Here is a 15,988-nt window from a genome sequence, read left to right on the forward strand (position 1 = left end):
ATTTAATTTAAAGCATCAAAAAGCTTTTCTGACTGACTGACGGAAAATTCAGTTTTTGGTCAGTAGTTCACTCTTCAATAATATTATTAAATCTGTTTATATTAAAAGGAAACATCCCAACCATAGTACAATCCTCTATAGAGTATGTCTATTATTTTACTGCTATTATCTTGCTCTTTTTATTTAATATATACATATAAATTAGATTTTCTAACAAAATCATTGTCAAGGCTTTGCATAAATGTAATAATTGTTTCAATATTGAGCATATCATTTTGTCAGGCAATAATAGTAATAAGGAAAAGAAACTCTTATTGGTATTATTATTATCGTTATTATTTTAACCTGTCTATAATATTCTAATGCAGACCAGACTTGAAAAGACCTGACATTTGAGTTGTGAATTCTTACTGTGTGTATTGAGTTCAAGGCTTAATTAACACAGACATTATAACCTGGACGATCCTCTTAAACTGTCTGTCTGGCTGTCTATTTTATTCATATAGATCTATTTACTTTTAAGAAAAATAAAAGGCGACCCTAATATCAACAAAATAAATAAATATCCAACTCACTAGATGAAAACATTAATTCAGTCTTGCTTCTTCTTTCTTTACTTTTTGCTTTTACGCTTTATTTTTTTTCTTAATATTATTACTATTATTAATTTTAACTATTATACATAAATAATTATGGTACCTCCTTGTAGTAGACGGTGGATGAGACCCAGAAACGGATCTGTCCTTCCAGAGCAACCCTTTAAATCATCCCCAAATTCTACTGTATCTTCAATCTACAATGCCAGCACAATTGATGGGAACGAACGACTTTTGAGCGCTGCAAACTCTATAAATGCACCTGCTGCACCTACATCTCTACCTCTATCTGTACCTGTACCTGTACCTGTTCCCTCTCTGTCGGCCTTTTACTCTTCTCCTCAGTCACTTCGGCTAAACCTTCAAAATTGCACCGATAGCCCCAGACCACGTCGAACAAGCACGGACCTCACAGAGCCTCCTCCGGTGTTTGCGTACACGGACCAAACACAGCGAGCAAACCAGGATGTGTGCGGCCCAGATTTTCATCTTACAACACTTGGCTGTGCGGTCCAAGGTACCCAAGGTATTCAGCCCGTCAAGATCCTAATCGAACGACTAGAGGCCTGGCAGATATTTGCTCGACGACTGTATGATCATTTCGAGATGCTTTCACAGGTAGAAGTCGCGGTCGGCAAAACATACCAAAAGATGCACGGTCTTGCCAGCTGCACTCCTCAAGAGACTACACAGCAGGGTCCAGAAAAACTCGAAGAGAAAGAACACTTGCTTCAGGTACATTTCTCGTTTGAAGGCGGAATCCGGCAAGTATGTGATGCCTGGCAGGGCTATCATGACAAACGCGCAAAAGACCACCAGGCATTTGGACTGTTTTTACAGACCCAGTGGCTGCCCTCTCTGGCAGCAATCAAGCGTGAGATAAAGTGGATGATCCGTGCGGTACGTGCAGACGACCGTCTGACATTGTCAACCCTGGGTCGTTTGAAGGAAGAGGCCGAAAAGAGGTTGGATCGGTTGGATCGTCAATTGACATTTTTCAACCAGCATCCAGATCATGGATACAACCGTCAAGATCCTTGGTTAATGAATGCAGGTAATTTATAGCTAAAAGAAATGCTCTTTACTGGTTTAATGGATCAATAACAACAAAAGAAGTGTAAGAACCTTGTAAAGAATACATTTAAAATTAATGTTTATTTATTTTTTTTTAAAAAAAAAAGCTGTGGTTGAACAAATCATCAAACTTCATCGTCAAGAGAACAAATTCCACGAAACCGTACTACGTCTTCAGCAAGAAACACTGATTTCAGAAGAACAGCTGATTGAAGAATTCAGAAGTCTGTGCCAGCAACTCTATGCAATGCAAGAAAAGAGTGAGCTAGGTATTGACCGTGGCTTTCAGATGGTGATGGACACATTTGAAAAGGTCAAGATGGATGGTGATTGGCAGGACTTTGCAGAGCGTGCCAAAGACAACCTAGTGTCTGAGAATGCAGCATTTCGGCGGCCTGATGAGCGCTTAGAATACCCCAACCATACCCACCCACTTCTTGAACCGGTTTTTGCGGCCCGTATGGAACGCAAGTCGTCTGTGCTTCACCACTGGCACGAACATATCTATGTCCTGACTCCAGCTGGCTTTTTACATGAGTACAAGAGCACAAAGACTTATCCAGAACACCCGTCGACTTCGATCTTTGTGCCGCACTACAATGTGTCGACCATATCGACCCACCTACTACACCACAATCTGGTGTTCCAGCTGCAGCCCCAGAGTAGCGGTGGGGCTTCGAGAAAGCTGTTTTATCCTGCGCCTTCGTCCTTGTCTTCCGTGCCACGAGAATGGGGGTCGGCTTCTTCGTCTTCGCCACGATCGATGTTGAGGCCAAGCAGTTCAAAGACAATCACCTTCCGGGCCAAGTCGGCAAAAGACATGCAGGCCTGGCTTGAGCAATTGACGGCTTGCTCACATCGTTTTAGACCTTCAGTTAGTTACACCGCGCCTCCTGATTTAGAGCCCACTCGATCACTGCAGCTAATGAATCCAAGCCCAGCGGCAAACGGTCTGACTAGTACGACAAAGAATGGGCTGAATAATACGAATGGCAATAGCAATAAGAATGACAATAGCTGTAGCAATCTGGGAACAGTTAAAACTGATGAAAAGCAAATTGATTCAATAGTGGCGGCGACTGATAAGATCCAAGAGGCTTTTGCTTCTCCTGTGCTGACTGGCTTATTAGACCCAGCTGGTCTAATTGTGGCGGAGGTCAAAAAGACTGTAAAAGAAGAAGGACAAGAAGAACAAGGCCAAGAAAAAAAGACTGTAAAAGAAGAAGGACAAGAAGAACAAGGCCAAGAAAAAAAGTCTGTAAGAGAAGAAGGGCAAGAAGAACAAGACCAAGAAAAAAAAACTGTCGATAGTACTACACCAGTTGAATCTGAGGATAATGTAACAATGATGAATGTGGTACTGTGCGGTGTGTTACCACCAGAAGACCAACACACCCACTGAGATTTTTTTAATCTCCGAGACGAAAAAAGGGGAAAGAAATGGTTTAGATAGTGGTTTCCTTATTGGGAAAGTCAGGCAAGTTTTGAGGTGGGTCTGCCTCAAATAGTGGAATTGGGGGAGGGGGTATAAAGCTCTATATCCTCTTTTTTTTCGATTAAACCTGTAATATTATCCGAGGTATGAATCGGCGCATTATCCATAACAATGTAGAAATTTCTCATTTCAGGAAACTTGTCCATCTCATCGAGTATCTTTGATATAAATCTTGCATAGTCCTCTGTGACATTACCCTTTCTTGAAGGCTTTACTACAGGCTTCTTTCTTTTTTAACTTTTTTGGGCTTAAGTGGTTCCTTGATTTCAATTGAAATAACATCTTGAGTTGTGATAGCTCCTAAAATAGTGTGTGCAATGGCACGAGTAGCTGGTGTTTCGACTATTGTTGGTGTACCCTTGACTGAACGAGCATTAGGGCTTCTCATGTTAATATTAAAACCAGCTTCATCAACGGAGACGCAGCTTTTAAGATAGTTCATATCTGAACTTTCCGCCCATTTCTTAGCCCAAACGTAGCGCTTTTCTATATTTTCGGCGTTATTTCTTGCTACATGGTGCAAAGTAGTCCTTTTAACAGTCAAATTACACTCATAGAAAATAGAGTTTCCAGCAGAAGTTTCTTTCAAGCTAAAATTCTCAAACTGTCTTGTCAAACTTTCCACTGAATCCCGTCTGGTCGCTTGAGGATGCTCGTCGAAAAACTGAATTAAGTGATGCTTGTGCTCCTCTTGGGGTTGCGATGGCTTTCTATCAAACATGTTTGTCCGTTTTTTATAAATATTTTAGCTGGGATCTTCTTTGAGACGCTTTGCCCACTTTCGAGCAGTACGGGCTTCAACTTGAGCATTTCGACCAGAAGCAACAGCTTTCCACAGCTTGATTCTGTTAAAATAGTAGAAAACTACTTTCTGTTTGTCAGAGTAAACCTGATATTTTCTACCAGTTGCTGAATCTTCAGCTAACTCCTCCGAAATTTCTTCCATATGTGTATCAAGTTCTTCCGTAGCTTCAGTGGGAAAACGGCCTTGATGAACTCGATATTGCGATATAGTCATTAAAGAAGTAATGTTATAAGGATCAATTTCTTCCTCGTAATCCATTGTCTATCTTCCTAATAAAAGCTGTTATTCATGTAAAGGATATTATAAGTAAAAAACGAATTTAGCTTATCAGAAAACGAACTTTGGGGGTGGAACCGCTGTATAGTGGCAGTATGGTACAGTGAAAAAAAGGGGGAAATTCATATCGTATAGGTTTTGAGTTAGTAATATTTAAATTTGGATCAACCTGCAAAATTGTTATATAGAACAAAAAAGCACTGAAAGACGCTTTATTATATGTTAAAAGGGTATTTCTATTGCAATATGTATCGATACTATGAATGAAAAATTATTTAGTCAATAGGAAATCATCATTCACCCAAGCGAGCTGAGCTAATTATGTTCTTATCTTTGCTGCCCTAAATGAAGTCTGTAATAAAATCAGATATCTGGGTATATCTAGCATCGATAAGTTCAGGCTCTTTGTATGGTCAACATAGTCTCCAAAAGGCATCCTTGATGGCAAGGAAGAATCTTCAAATTACGCAAGGTAACTAGAGATGGTAGCTCTTTGATGGATTTTGGAAATTTCAAATGGCCAACTTCAACCATGGTATAAATGCCATGATGATCCAATCTTATCAGGAAAAATGAAATGTTGAAACCATGAATTTGGAATGACAATGATTCATTCAACTTGTTGATATCAATCATGTTTTTTGTGAAAATAGCCAACCGCAGCAAGTCGTGACAAAGACCATATGTGTTGCAATTTCTTTCAACTTTTTTGGCTTCTCCAAATCCTAATGCAGAGTCAAATTCAAGCTGTGTAACGTTACTAATTATTGCGTCTGGTCGCTTGTCACTACCACTTTCGGATGATGAGGTGTTGGACCATCGGAACTGTACAGGTCTATCAGGGAACTTTACGAACAGCCTGGCAGGACAGCCTGTAAACTAAGTTTAGGGGAACGGCATTTCTTAGTGGGGGTAACATTTTGATTCTACCGGATCACAAATCGTGGCCTTTCTACCAGCATGGAATAATTCTATCTGGATCCTGGGAGTACATAATATTCGTATAAATCAGTAAAGGTACATACGTTCACTATATTTATCCAAAGAAAAAGAAAACGATTAATACATATACATATACATATATAATCCGAATCGGAAAAGAAACATTTTGTCTTTTAAAGATGGCAAGGTAAAAGTAGAAAAGCGGTGAGAAATAGTAGTCTATGATCTTTCAAGGTTAGAGACGAACATTCCCGGTCGTCCTGGCGAGTGAAATTTAGTAGTTTAAGAGCCTTTGATTGGAAATGAACAATCCTATTCATGGTCTTTTCTACGTTTCTGGGCTTCTGTGTAATTAGTAAGCCATTTAGTGGTTAAACTTTCAGATACTAGGGATTCTTTAATCACTTTGGGATTGGAATATTCCATTGGGTTACCAGTAATGTTTGTTTATATTTTATATTGAGCATTAAGAAAAGGGAATCAGTTATGATAATAAAACCCAATCATTCACCAACTTTTACTTGATTATATTTTTACATACTTGAATAGCATAAATTGAAAGATCAATAATACTAATTGTTTGGTTAAAAACAGGCTGATCTTTATTTGTGAGCAGTGGACTAGATAAAACATGGGTTCTTTAGATAAAAGCTAAAAGGTTAAGTAAAGAGGTAAGTGGAAGAGGTCCATAATAAATTTCTATAGACTAATTTCTCTTGTCGTAGATGGAAACAAGAGGTTTGAAACCAGGTAGATAAAACCAACTTAGGGAATCTGAAATACTCGCACATTGAATAACTGAAACATGTAATATTGTCCCTTCATTTCACCTTGTCAACTTGTTCTTAATCTACAAATCCTGGTATTATCGCCATGTGTTGGTCTTGGGCCTGTATGATGATTGACTCTGCGATACTTTGGTAGCGATCTGTGATAACAGCAACATATTAGTAATCGGTCTTACTTTATTCCTAATAAAATTACGTTTTACAAAACGCCCTTTTTGTTTAATTAAAAAAATTGAATTCTCTTTTTTGCCTTCCACCTAACTCCCTTTTTGCCTTGATTTAACTTGCTCTGTAAAATTAACACGGATAGCTACAAAATTACGGCTGAAAATGTGGGTGTTTCAGACTTCTTCTATGAAACACCACTATCGGTGTGACGCATCGATCTGTATAAAGAATGGCAAAGAAACAAAGATCCAATAACTAAATTTAACACTATTCGTAATGAACTATTTACTGAACTCAATGTAATACTCGGTAATCCGAGCGTTGGCAAAGCAGTTAAAAAAATGGAACCATCATTCACGAAACAAAGATACTTGCGCGAATTCATTTAACAAATAGACCACTTTAGCTAAAACCAGCTCGCTTATAGGCTAGAAAAGGCAAGTCCCACATGAAGGAAGCTCAGAGCACAGTAAACAATCTAGTCCCTGGATCAACAATGAATTACCGTCAGATTCTCTAATAATGTCACCAACTACAAAAGCAAGACTAGTTCTGTACAAAGAAGTAAAGCCATCTTCAAAGTTTATTTTTAATCCTTGACTCTCCAAAACAAGAAAGTCTTGAAGTACTGGATATAGATAGCTGAAGATATGTTTTGGCTTTTTTTGGTCCAGGGATAATTGAAATAATGAAGATGTTTTCTCGCTTAAATATTTCTGTTGGTGTAAGGTCTAGAATTGTGACCATAATAATTGACATAGATATTCCACCTGTTTTGAATGGATTAGACCCTCCAATATGCAGAGCAAGGCTGGGCTCTTTCATTCCTCTAACTCCACCAAAAACGCTTTCATTGAAGACATTTTTATAGACTGGCTCTTTGATTGACAAGGAATCCTCAATAATAGGTTTTTTGAAGCATTGTTAGCTTGAAGCATGCTTTTGAGCTCGATGCTTGATTGTTCTGTATCGTTTAACGTTCCAGACAGCTTTCTATTAGTAACAAACTCAAAAGATAATGGACTTTCAATGGTGTTTTTAAAGTTTCCTAAGCGACTAAACAAGGATAAAAAAACATCTCTTTCTTCCACACTCTCTTTACGAGTTTCAACATTGTCGGATGATACATTTGAATTTTCTGTATCCATATTATTATTTTCTGCATTTACAGCAGGTGATTTCTCCCATTCTTTGAAATCTGCAGGATCGCAATTGGTTTCTACCGAGAGATTGCCTACATCATTAGATTGATTGGAACACATGTAAACCTGTTCAACACTGGAGGTTGTTTCTGCTCTAGTGCACTTTAGAGATAACACTGAAGAAAAAGTATTGATCAGATTTCACTCTTTGTTTCTTTCGGTCACTTTTACTTGGCATATAGGGCAAAATCGAACCATTATGGTAAGTTTTTATTAAAAGAGATAAATGAAATGAATCTATGGTTGACTGATATTTTCTTAAGAACAATTCTCGATCTACTTTCAGTATCACTTGAGAGTATTTTAATTTATTTTTTGCAATCTGAACTACATTTTATTGATCTCTTTACTTATCTTTTTTTTTATAGTTTAGATAAAATGCCCCCCCCCCCCCCCCCCCTAAAAGAAATGCTCCCGTCGTTGAAGATACAAATAACGAACCCAAATGGTTCAAAAAATTTAAAGAAAATCACTTCACCAAAATGGAAGAGGCAGTGGAAGAAATTAAACATTAAAATCAACAAGTATATGAAGAGTTGCTTTTTGGAACAGGGAAAGAGGACGATAGATATTGTGATACCAAACGTGGATTTGAAGAGTTACGTGCAATGATACCACGACCAGCAGTAGGAATCAACAGTCGTGCGGCAAACGGTGGTCAAGACTTAATACCACCACCAAAAAACAGTTCTGAGAAAGAGAAGTCACATGAAGACTTCATTATGAACAATGTGGCAGAAATCACCGAGGGTAGAGCCAACGAGCTGTTGGATATTTTGAAGAAAAACTCTTTGAAAGCATGCCAACCTTTTGCTTTGAAAGATGACTCCAATGGCAAGTCCAACGGTGAGAAGGAGTGGAAGGACTTGAGTGGAGAAGACCGTGTGTATCTGGTAATGCCAACCCTGGAAAAATCGGTGGAAGAAGCTGGGGAACTGGAGGCTCTTAATCTTTCTCGTGGTCTTTGGGTTGTGGAGCTTCTGGTTCAGCCCAAGTGGTCAAATATGTTACGCAATAGAAGAAGAAATAAGTAAGTAAAACATTTTATGTAGATACCAGTAAATGACTAATAATAATATTATTAGGTTTGCTCGTTTGGGTAAGGACACCGAAGAGAATAGTAGTAGTTCATAGATAGCTATATATATACTTTATAATAAATATATATTTAAAATATAAAATATATTTTTTGACAACATCGATTCTACGTTGTTTTATGTCTTTTTCAATGGCGACATGAATTATTATGGGTCTTTTCAGTAGTGAAATTAGACAATTTTTTTCTTTTCTTTTTTTTTACAAAAAAAGTGGGCGGACTTTTCAAAAAGTCGGTAAATTGAGAATGGAAGCACAGTAGTACTGAGTGTACCCTAGACAATGGTCCGGCATCAGCCACATTTGTTGAAAATTCTACTGTTTTGGAAATAGCCGTTCAGGAACTGGAATGGACAATGAAAAGGTATTCTTACTGGTGTAGTACTCCCGGATTAAAACAAGAAAAAACACGTTTTTTTCTTCTTCTTTTTTTGGTTTTCTTATTGACAGTTCTTTTTTGCATTACTATCTAATATACCCAAAAATGTCGACTTCCGTTTCATCCTTTAATTTATATGTATATTCTTTTTTTTTGTAGCTCTGGTAGGTTAACGTCATCCTTTCTAAATCTATGCGCATATATTCAATGGCGGTAAGCATATCTTAGAGCTTCATTTAAATTAATACATTTTTTTCGAATTATAAATTATGCATGTCCTAAAATTCCTGATACGGAGAAACCGGAAAGATTGTCGTTTTTTTTTTCAAAATATGATGGTGCTTTTTCTGCTTCAGATGGAGCATTCATTTTGTCGATATGGCGGCAGCACAAGCACTGAATTGTCGCTGACTTGACATTAAGCTGTCATATGCAATTTTTTTTGACATGCCATGCTGTATTATTATTTTACAGTCAAAGAAAATGAGACCAGAATAGGACAAAATGAAAACGAGTCAGGCTTGCAAAAATGACACTGGCACAAGGAAATGAGGCTGTCGCAAAAATAAGCATCTTCATAAGCATCCATTGACAGTTTGGCTGCAATGTATTCACACGTCTGCAGAAACTCTTATACTATATCCCACGGCAGAACACATGAATATTCAAAGTTCATCGCATACAGGAGAAATTTGTACATCATTTTTTTTTATTAACAATGCTATCCACTTTGATTCGCTGCTCCATGAGAAAAATTGTTTATTCATATGGTGAAGATTTGACAAATGGTGCGCGTCACTTCGGCATTTGCAGTGATGAGAGAGGGCAATGATGTCGATGGTTGAGCTGTTATTGAACAGCCTGAGAATCTCATCCATAGTATTCCAAACTTTGCCGTTTGTCTTGCATTTTTTTGTTGATCATTAACACAATGTCGGCTAAGGATAGCGTTTTCACCTTGTTCCCAAACAGATGCCGCGACTGCTCGAAACAACTGGGATGCTATTTTTGCATCTGAATCCTTGTTCGTACCAGTGTTGTGGTCGGCAAGTGTCCAGATCGTAACAGGCCGCAAGCACGGATCGTTTGCGAAAATGGAACATGATCGAGAAAGAAGATAGGTGGTGGTTCTGTGGAAGTTGGACCGCACTGGCCGTAATTGCGCGTACTCGTCAAATGGATATAATCCGCGGATGGGCAGATCGTTGAATCCTCATTGTCGCAGGTCGCCATACCATTCAATAAATGATCGTCGGATAAAGATGATGGTATCTTTGCTGACACTGAACCCATTTGTGCTGGATGGACCGACAGCTGGGGACTGATTTTTGTCAATTTGGATGGATGATGTAATGAGGACATTCATGGTTTTCGTGCCAAGTTCAAGTTTGTGGTTGTTATATTTTTCGACAATGAACAGCTCCACATTTGGGTATTTCGTAGTTGTGAGCTAAGGTTGTGTTTAAGGATTGATAGCGCTTGATACGGCTCTTTCGCACATATCTCACTTTGGTCGGGGAAGATAGTGCGAAGATTTAGCCAATATGTAACGGCCCCCCTCTATGTCCCCGCCTATCCTCTTGGTCTCTCTTTAAACCCACCCTCTCGATCATTTCCTACACGCAAGCTCCCTCTCTCCCTCTCATTGTCATGGTGCGGGCCATGGTAATGAGAATGCAATAACGCCTTTTCTCCCATTTACACTCATTGTCTTTGCGAGGTGCATGAGAATGAGTGAATCCTTTCCTCCGGTCTAGCTCAGAACTTCTCCATCATTCTCGGTCAATCTCTACGCTATCTCTCCTCGTTTTCGCCGCACTCCAGCATGTTCTCCCATCTGTCTCCCCATTGTTTCCTGTTTGACTTTAGGTCTTTCCCCCCCCCTGGTTGAGCAAAGAAGCCTTCAGATCTGTCCTATCCCTTTGCGAAGACGTGGCTACGGGATGTGCTTTCTTGGGCTCTTCCCATCTCTCACTTTAGAAAATTCAAAACTCTCAAAAAGCATCATATAACAAATAAAATCCAAAACAAAAGCCGTGGCGTCCTCTTTTGCTTCGCACCAATAGAGGCTCACCAAAACTCTTGAGCACAAAGCTCCCTACAAACAAACAAAAAAGAAAGACACAGTTTCTCGTAAAATCCAAGTCTGTTTTTTCCCATTTACGAACCCAATCCAAGCGCTCTTGAACCTTTTCTTCACTATTCCGGTCTATGGGTTGAAGCCGAGCTTTCTTAAGAGATAAATTGCAATGTTGTTTTACAAAATCTAACAAGGTAGTCTTAGATACTTTTAATTCGGTAAACATTTGCTTTAACTTCTTCATTACTTCGTCTAGGACGATGGAAGGATTCTCATCGATGCACTCGAGAATAGCGCTTTTGTGTTCGTCATGGAGAATACGTGGACGGAAAGTCTTTCTCCATTTCTCAAAGATGCTGTCAGGATCTTTCTCGTATTGCGCAGCCCATTTTTGTGCTGTACGAACATGAATCCCAAGTTGTTTTGTAGCAGCGGCTACACTCAAATACCTCTCAAACAACAGTTTGAAGAACAATCTTGGCAACAGGACATATGATTTGTCAGCCAAGATGAATTTATATTTCGTACAACACGAATTTTGTTCCTGTCATCACGTGAATTGATTTTTCTTCAGGGCGAATTCATTTTCCGTACAACCTGAATTCGTTTTCGTCATTGGGTGAATTTTCTTTCCGGAAAGAGTGTATGTAAAATATAAAATGGGTAATTTTGTCTTGATGTTAAATACTAAAAGAGGTGAAATTATCTTTATGGTATTATCCGCAATTATCTAATTATATTTATATTTATATTATATTATATTATATTATATTATATTATATTATATACTCAAAGAAAGACCGGCAACTTGTTTGAATATCTATTTTATTTTTATTTTTGTAGATCAGAATCGAGCGGATCGGCTGTCGTTTGCAAGACTGATCAGACTGGCTGAAGATCCCAGGATATCAAATGCACAGGGTTGTCCACTCATCAAGAATTGATGGTTTGCCAGTGCACTCCAGACAGTTACAAGCTCACTGGATATTTAACAGAAATGTTGGAAATCATATTGACAATAGGCAATAGACAATAGGCAATAGATAATGAATAATGGTCCAATTATCATTATTAAAAAATAAAGACATATTGGAATGATGTAACTTGTGAGTTTCTTTCTTTATAAAGAAAATAATCACATATTCACTTTTTATACATTCACAAATGTACATACTTTATTTATTTATTTATTCATTTTAATATAATTATAAAAATCATACATTTTATTATCTTGCCTCGTCTAATTTACTGTATTCTAGCTTATCTTATTTGATATTTATTTATATCACTTGTATATTTAGGTTTGTAGATATTTGTACTTGCCTTTGTTCTATTTTGATGATACCTTCAAGAGAGGTCTCATCCCAATCAAGCACTGTCACAATAGAAGCCGTACCAACAATACCAAAGCTGGCCTGAAGTGCTTGGTGGATCGTCATTCTCAACGAAAGTTCAGTCATTTCAACATTAATGTTACTTTCTGACCATCTATAGATTATTAATTATTATAAATGAATTATATGCATCCAATCGTTGTTATTCAGCTTATCATTTGATTCCAATTTTGAAGAAATAAAGAAAGAAAACTTGCAATTTGATTGAAAGATATTGCCATTGTTTGAGATGGATTCTCTTTGTTGATTGAGCGATTGTCTTTTTCATTTAATTATAAAGGTCTTGTGTATAATTTAGGTATATCTTTATACAGGAAATGTAAAACTTTGTGATTTATACAAGGGTTGGTGGCTTGTATGATAAATTTATGATTCCGATGCAGCCAAAAGAAAAGAATTTATTTAAACTTGAAATAAGATATATCTTTTAATTAAATGATAAATGATATAAAATGTAGCCCTAAAGAAGATCATTTTTTGTTTTGTTTTTTTTTTAACCAAGCCTGACTGATAGACTAGATTGAATGGTTTGACTTACTAGACGAGTTGGCACACTTTAACAAAGCAAAATGATAGAGACTTATACAAGTGTGGAAAGAATGAATAGAAGATGTAGAAGAGTCTTGGACGTGACTGTGTGGAGAAATAAAAATCGAATGACACAATACAGACGTATAGATTACTAGCATGAATTTAATAATTTTAATTAAAATGAAATTAAAAGAATAAAATAAAATAAATTTATTTATTCATTTCGACTTTCTTTTCCATTTTCTATATACACACACACAATACCTCTCTTCCTTCTTTCTTATTCAAGAATATATCTATATACGACAGACAAAAATAAAATCCATAATAATTGTAATGTCATCATCATTTAGCGGGTAAAGAAGTACAAAAGAAAATATTCATGCAAGATACTAAAGTGCGAATCTTGTATAGAAATGTGCGTGGAACCGGTTATCGTATCGTGGTAGCTGCAGACAACACACAAGTATCCAAAAAAGCAATTAGATTTGCGGTCCAGCTGTATCGTCGTCTTGAAGGGACCGACAACTCATTGGAGATCATTTACGCCGTCGGGCTGAATCCGACCAGTGAGACTACACTATCATTATTGTAAAGTTGAAATACACGCGCGTGCTTGTGTGTTTGTGTGTGTTAATGGGATATTAATAAATAAATGACCATTAAAATCATTAAAATATTTGTTTATTTACTGGCTCTTTAGTGGTGGTCTGGACAGAACGAACAACCTCGATATTGAAAACAGCGCAAAAGAAGATTTGGAAGGCTTAGAACAATTCATGACAGATTACAAAAACTTGGTGAGTTGGTTTATATAAAGCAAATTTCTAAACCCATGCATATCAAGAGAATGCGATGTACACACGACGTATACCCTCCCATCGAATCAAATGAAAAACAACCTGATAATTGAAACAAATCCCAATATGTTTATATTTATATTTATTTACTTTGGTTTTTATGTGTGAAATTACAGGTTGACTTCAAACTGTTTATGGTGCAAGACACAAAGTCAGTTGAAGAGATCTTGACTGGTTACATCAACAAGGATCCTCCTAATCTTGTGGTTATTGGTTCCACCAACAAGGAGGGAATCTCGAGGTAAGAATACAAAAATGTCACCGAGATAGTGTTTCTGGTGTACAAGTTTATTATATTAGGAAATATAGATATTTCTAGCTCTCACACACTTGCACACTATGTATATATCTGTGTGCCTTTAATATTTATTTATTTTAGATGGGTACTTGGGTCAGTAAGTGATTACTGCTTACACAACTGCCACTGTCCTGTCAGTCTAGTCCACAATAATGTCGATATCTAAACCACCTACACATATATATATGTATATATACATAATCTCTATTGCTCCCTATTCTTTTGTGTGTCCGTGTAAAAATAAATAAACTAAACTTAATCAAACGCAATGAAATGAAGATGAACATAAATATGAACATAAATACAACAATTCCTTTGTTTGGAAGACATGTAACCCAATCGACAGTTTGTGTACAAAGCTTATGAATTTATTTATTTTTCAGGTCAATCAAAGGAATATTATATATATATATATTTAAAAAGAAAAAACTGGCTTTATGAATTGACCCGAGTCATTCCTTTACAAGGCAGGATTATTAATGGGGGTGGGAAAAAAAACAAAAACAAAAGGCTTATATATAGTGTATTCATATAGAGATACATACATGTGAACGTCATGTAAAGATAAATGTTAAACATAAAACATAAAGCATAAAACGTAAAATGTGCCACAGATCATACACCTAGGTTTGGGTATTGATGTTAATAATAATATTAATAGGGCTCAAGTGTTTCAAACCACTCATATTCTTTAAAAGATAAACATGAACAAATTGAATGGATCTCCAACAAGTGCTTTCTGAACCGTTGCACATCTGGCAGTGGCTTATTCCTTTGATACTAGAATTCCACAACAAACTCTCTTTTGTTCTTTATCTTCTTCATTTTCTTTTGTGTGCTTTATTGTTTGTTTCAATGAGTGAATAACCGAGTGACCTTTTTTTTATGTTACTGTTTTTGGAATTAAACTACAAATTGTACAATAAACTGGTTGAATTCTAGAGCATTGTAGACCACTTTATTATATGCGAATTTTCTAGGTACATGTAATAATTTATAGTCTTATTATGTCCATATGTCAATATGTCATGTATGTCATAAAGACTCGTCTCTTGCGGTCCTTTTTCTTTTTCTTTTTCTTAATAATAATACAGCTACTACTACTATTACTGGACCCTTGTTAAATACATATATCCCTTGTATCCCTTTTTTTATTTCTTTTCTTTTTCCCGTTACTTCTTTTCTCTCTCCCTTATCACACACCAAGGAATGGGTGCCTTTTTTTTTATTTGTCTTACGATAATATATATGTATTACACCTTTTTTTTGGAATTTTTGAATGTACAAAGTACAAGTACAAGGAGAAATCACTATAAGCCTTTATTTCTATCTATCTATCCATATATATATCTAAAACTACCAAACCAGGATGTGTGTTGAACAAAAGTGAATAATATATATAATCTTGGTAAGAACAAGAACCTCAACCAGGCACATCTTGTACTCATTATCATTTACTGTTTTTGACTTTAAGATTATTGTTACTTATTGATAAGAAATATATACACACTCATACTTATAAAATGGATAAAGTCGATTTTGTATATAATTTAATGATAATCCTTATTGAAAATTGTCACCATTACCATGACTACCATTATTAACACTACTGCATATATATATGTACATACATGAATATAGTTAAATAGATAAGGAGAGGGAAATATTAGAACAATTAAAGAATAAGAAAATTAAGAAGAAGAAGAAGGTTGGTCTGTGCACCAAAATAATTATTCCATTCTCAACAGCCAGCCAAAAAAAAATTATATATGTGTATACATATAAAATGACATGTTGATAGGTAGGTTGTCATGGCAACGTAAACATTCACACACTAACATTTGTGTTTTTTTTCCTTTCTTTCTTTTTTTTTTGTATGTTTGTAATACAATTCGCTGGGAAAATTAATGGCTAGCTATATTGAACTAAGCCGACAAACTAACTAACTAAATGAATGAATGAATGCATGAGTAGGTGAATTGATTACTGATATAATAAAACAAAA

The 15,988-nt window shown here is 36.4% G+C and overlaps 8 protein-coding genes across 8 annotated transcripts; 3 read left to right on the forward strand and 5 right to left on the reverse strand.

Annotated features, from left to right (window-relative positions):
• Nucleotides 1-692: 692 nt before the first annotated feature.
• PHYBLDRAFT_170331 (hypothetical protein) lies at nt 693-3,072 on the forward strand (the record flags this gene model as incomplete). Its single annotated transcript, XM_018436315.1, has 2 exons — nt 693-1,650; nt 1,778-3,072. The coding sequence occupies 2 exons, from the start codon at nt 693-695 to the stop codon at nt 3,070-3,072; spliced, it is 2,253 nt and encodes a 750-aa protein (XP_018289711.1).
• Nucleotides 3,073-3,170: 98 nt separating this feature from the next.
• Nucleotides 3,171-4,228, reverse strand: PHYBLDRAFT_69988 (hypothetical protein; the record flags this gene model as incomplete). Its single annotated transcript, XM_018442195.1, has 3 exons — nt 3,171-3,389; nt 3,446-3,875; nt 3,945-4,228. 3 exons carry the CDS (start codon nt 4,226-4,228, stop codon nt 3,171-3,173), a joined length of 933 nt encoding a protein of 310 aa, XP_018289712.1.
• A 414-nt stretch (nt 4,229-4,642) lies between these two features.
• PHYBLDRAFT_170333 (hypothetical protein) lies at nt 4,643-5,614 on the reverse strand (the record flags this gene model as incomplete). Its single annotated transcript, XM_018436316.1, has 3 exons — nt 4,643-5,125; nt 5,272-5,276; nt 5,521-5,614. 3 exons carry the CDS (start codon nt 5,612-5,614, stop codon nt 4,643-4,645), a joined length of 582 nt encoding a protein of 193 aa, XP_018289713.1.
• A 1,351-nt stretch (nt 5,615-6,965) lies between these two features.
• Nucleotides 6,966-7,544, reverse strand: PHYBLDRAFT_147428 (hypothetical protein; the record flags this gene model as incomplete). The annotated part of the gene is made up of 2 exons (XM_018431862.1): nt 6,966-7,448; nt 7,518-7,544. 2 exons carry the CDS (start codon nt 7,542-7,544, stop codon nt 6,966-6,968), a joined length of 510 nt encoding a protein of 169 aa, XP_018289714.1.
• Nucleotides 7,545-7,754: 210 nt separating this feature from the next.
• PHYBLDRAFT_147429 (hypothetical protein) lies at nt 7,755-8,480 on the forward strand (the record flags this gene model as incomplete). The annotated part of the gene is made up of 3 exons (XM_018431863.1): nt 7,755-7,794; nt 7,872-8,376; nt 8,432-8,480. The coding sequence occupies 3 exons, from the start codon at nt 7,755-7,757 to the stop codon at nt 8,478-8,480; spliced, it is 594 nt and encodes a 197-aa protein (XP_018289715.1).
• A 1,103-nt stretch (nt 8,481-9,583) lies between these two features.
• On the reverse strand, nt 9,584-11,451 carry PHYBLDRAFT_69984 (Homeodomain-like DNA binding domain-containing transcription factor; the record flags this gene model as incomplete). The annotated part of the gene is made up of 5 exons (XM_018442194.1): nt 9,584-9,841; nt 10,103-10,270; nt 10,796-10,918; nt 10,989-11,376; nt 11,429-11,451. 5 exons carry the CDS (start codon nt 11,449-11,451, stop codon nt 9,584-9,586), a joined length of 960 nt encoding a protein of 319 aa, XP_018289716.1.
• A 293-nt stretch (nt 11,452-11,744) lies between these two features.
• Nucleotides 11,745-12,360, reverse strand: PHYBLDRAFT_170337 (hypothetical protein; the record flags this gene model as incomplete). The annotated part of the gene is made up of 3 exons (XM_018436317.1): nt 11,745-11,880; nt 11,918-12,018; nt 12,220-12,360. The coding sequence occupies 3 exons, from the start codon at nt 12,358-12,360 to the stop codon at nt 11,745-11,747; spliced, it is 378 nt and encodes a 125-aa protein (XP_018289717.1).
• A 737-nt stretch (nt 12,361-13,097) lies between these two features.
• Nucleotides 13,098-14,250, forward strand: PHYBLDRAFT_187638 (hypothetical protein). The gene is made up of 5 exons (XM_018439407.1): nt 13,098-13,181; nt 13,240-13,416; nt 13,529-13,625; nt 13,802-13,926; nt 14,065-14,250. The coding sequence occupies exons 1-5, from the start codon at nt 13,162-13,164 to the stop codon at nt 14,147-14,149; spliced, it is 504 nt and encodes a 167-aa protein (XP_018289718.1). The 5' UTR covers nt 13,098-13,161; the 3' UTR covers nt 14,150-14,250.
• The last annotated feature ends 1,738 nt before the right edge of the window (nt 14,251-15,988 follow it).

Source organism: Phycomyces blakesleeanus, assembly GCF_001638985.1.
Source record: "Phycomyces blakesleeanus NRRL 1555(-) unplaced genomic scaffold PHYBLscaffold_15, whole genome shotgun sequence".
NCBI classification, from domain to species: Eukaryota; Fungi; Mucoromycota; class Mucoromycetes; order Mucorales; family Phycomycetaceae; genus Phycomyces; species Phycomyces blakesleeanus.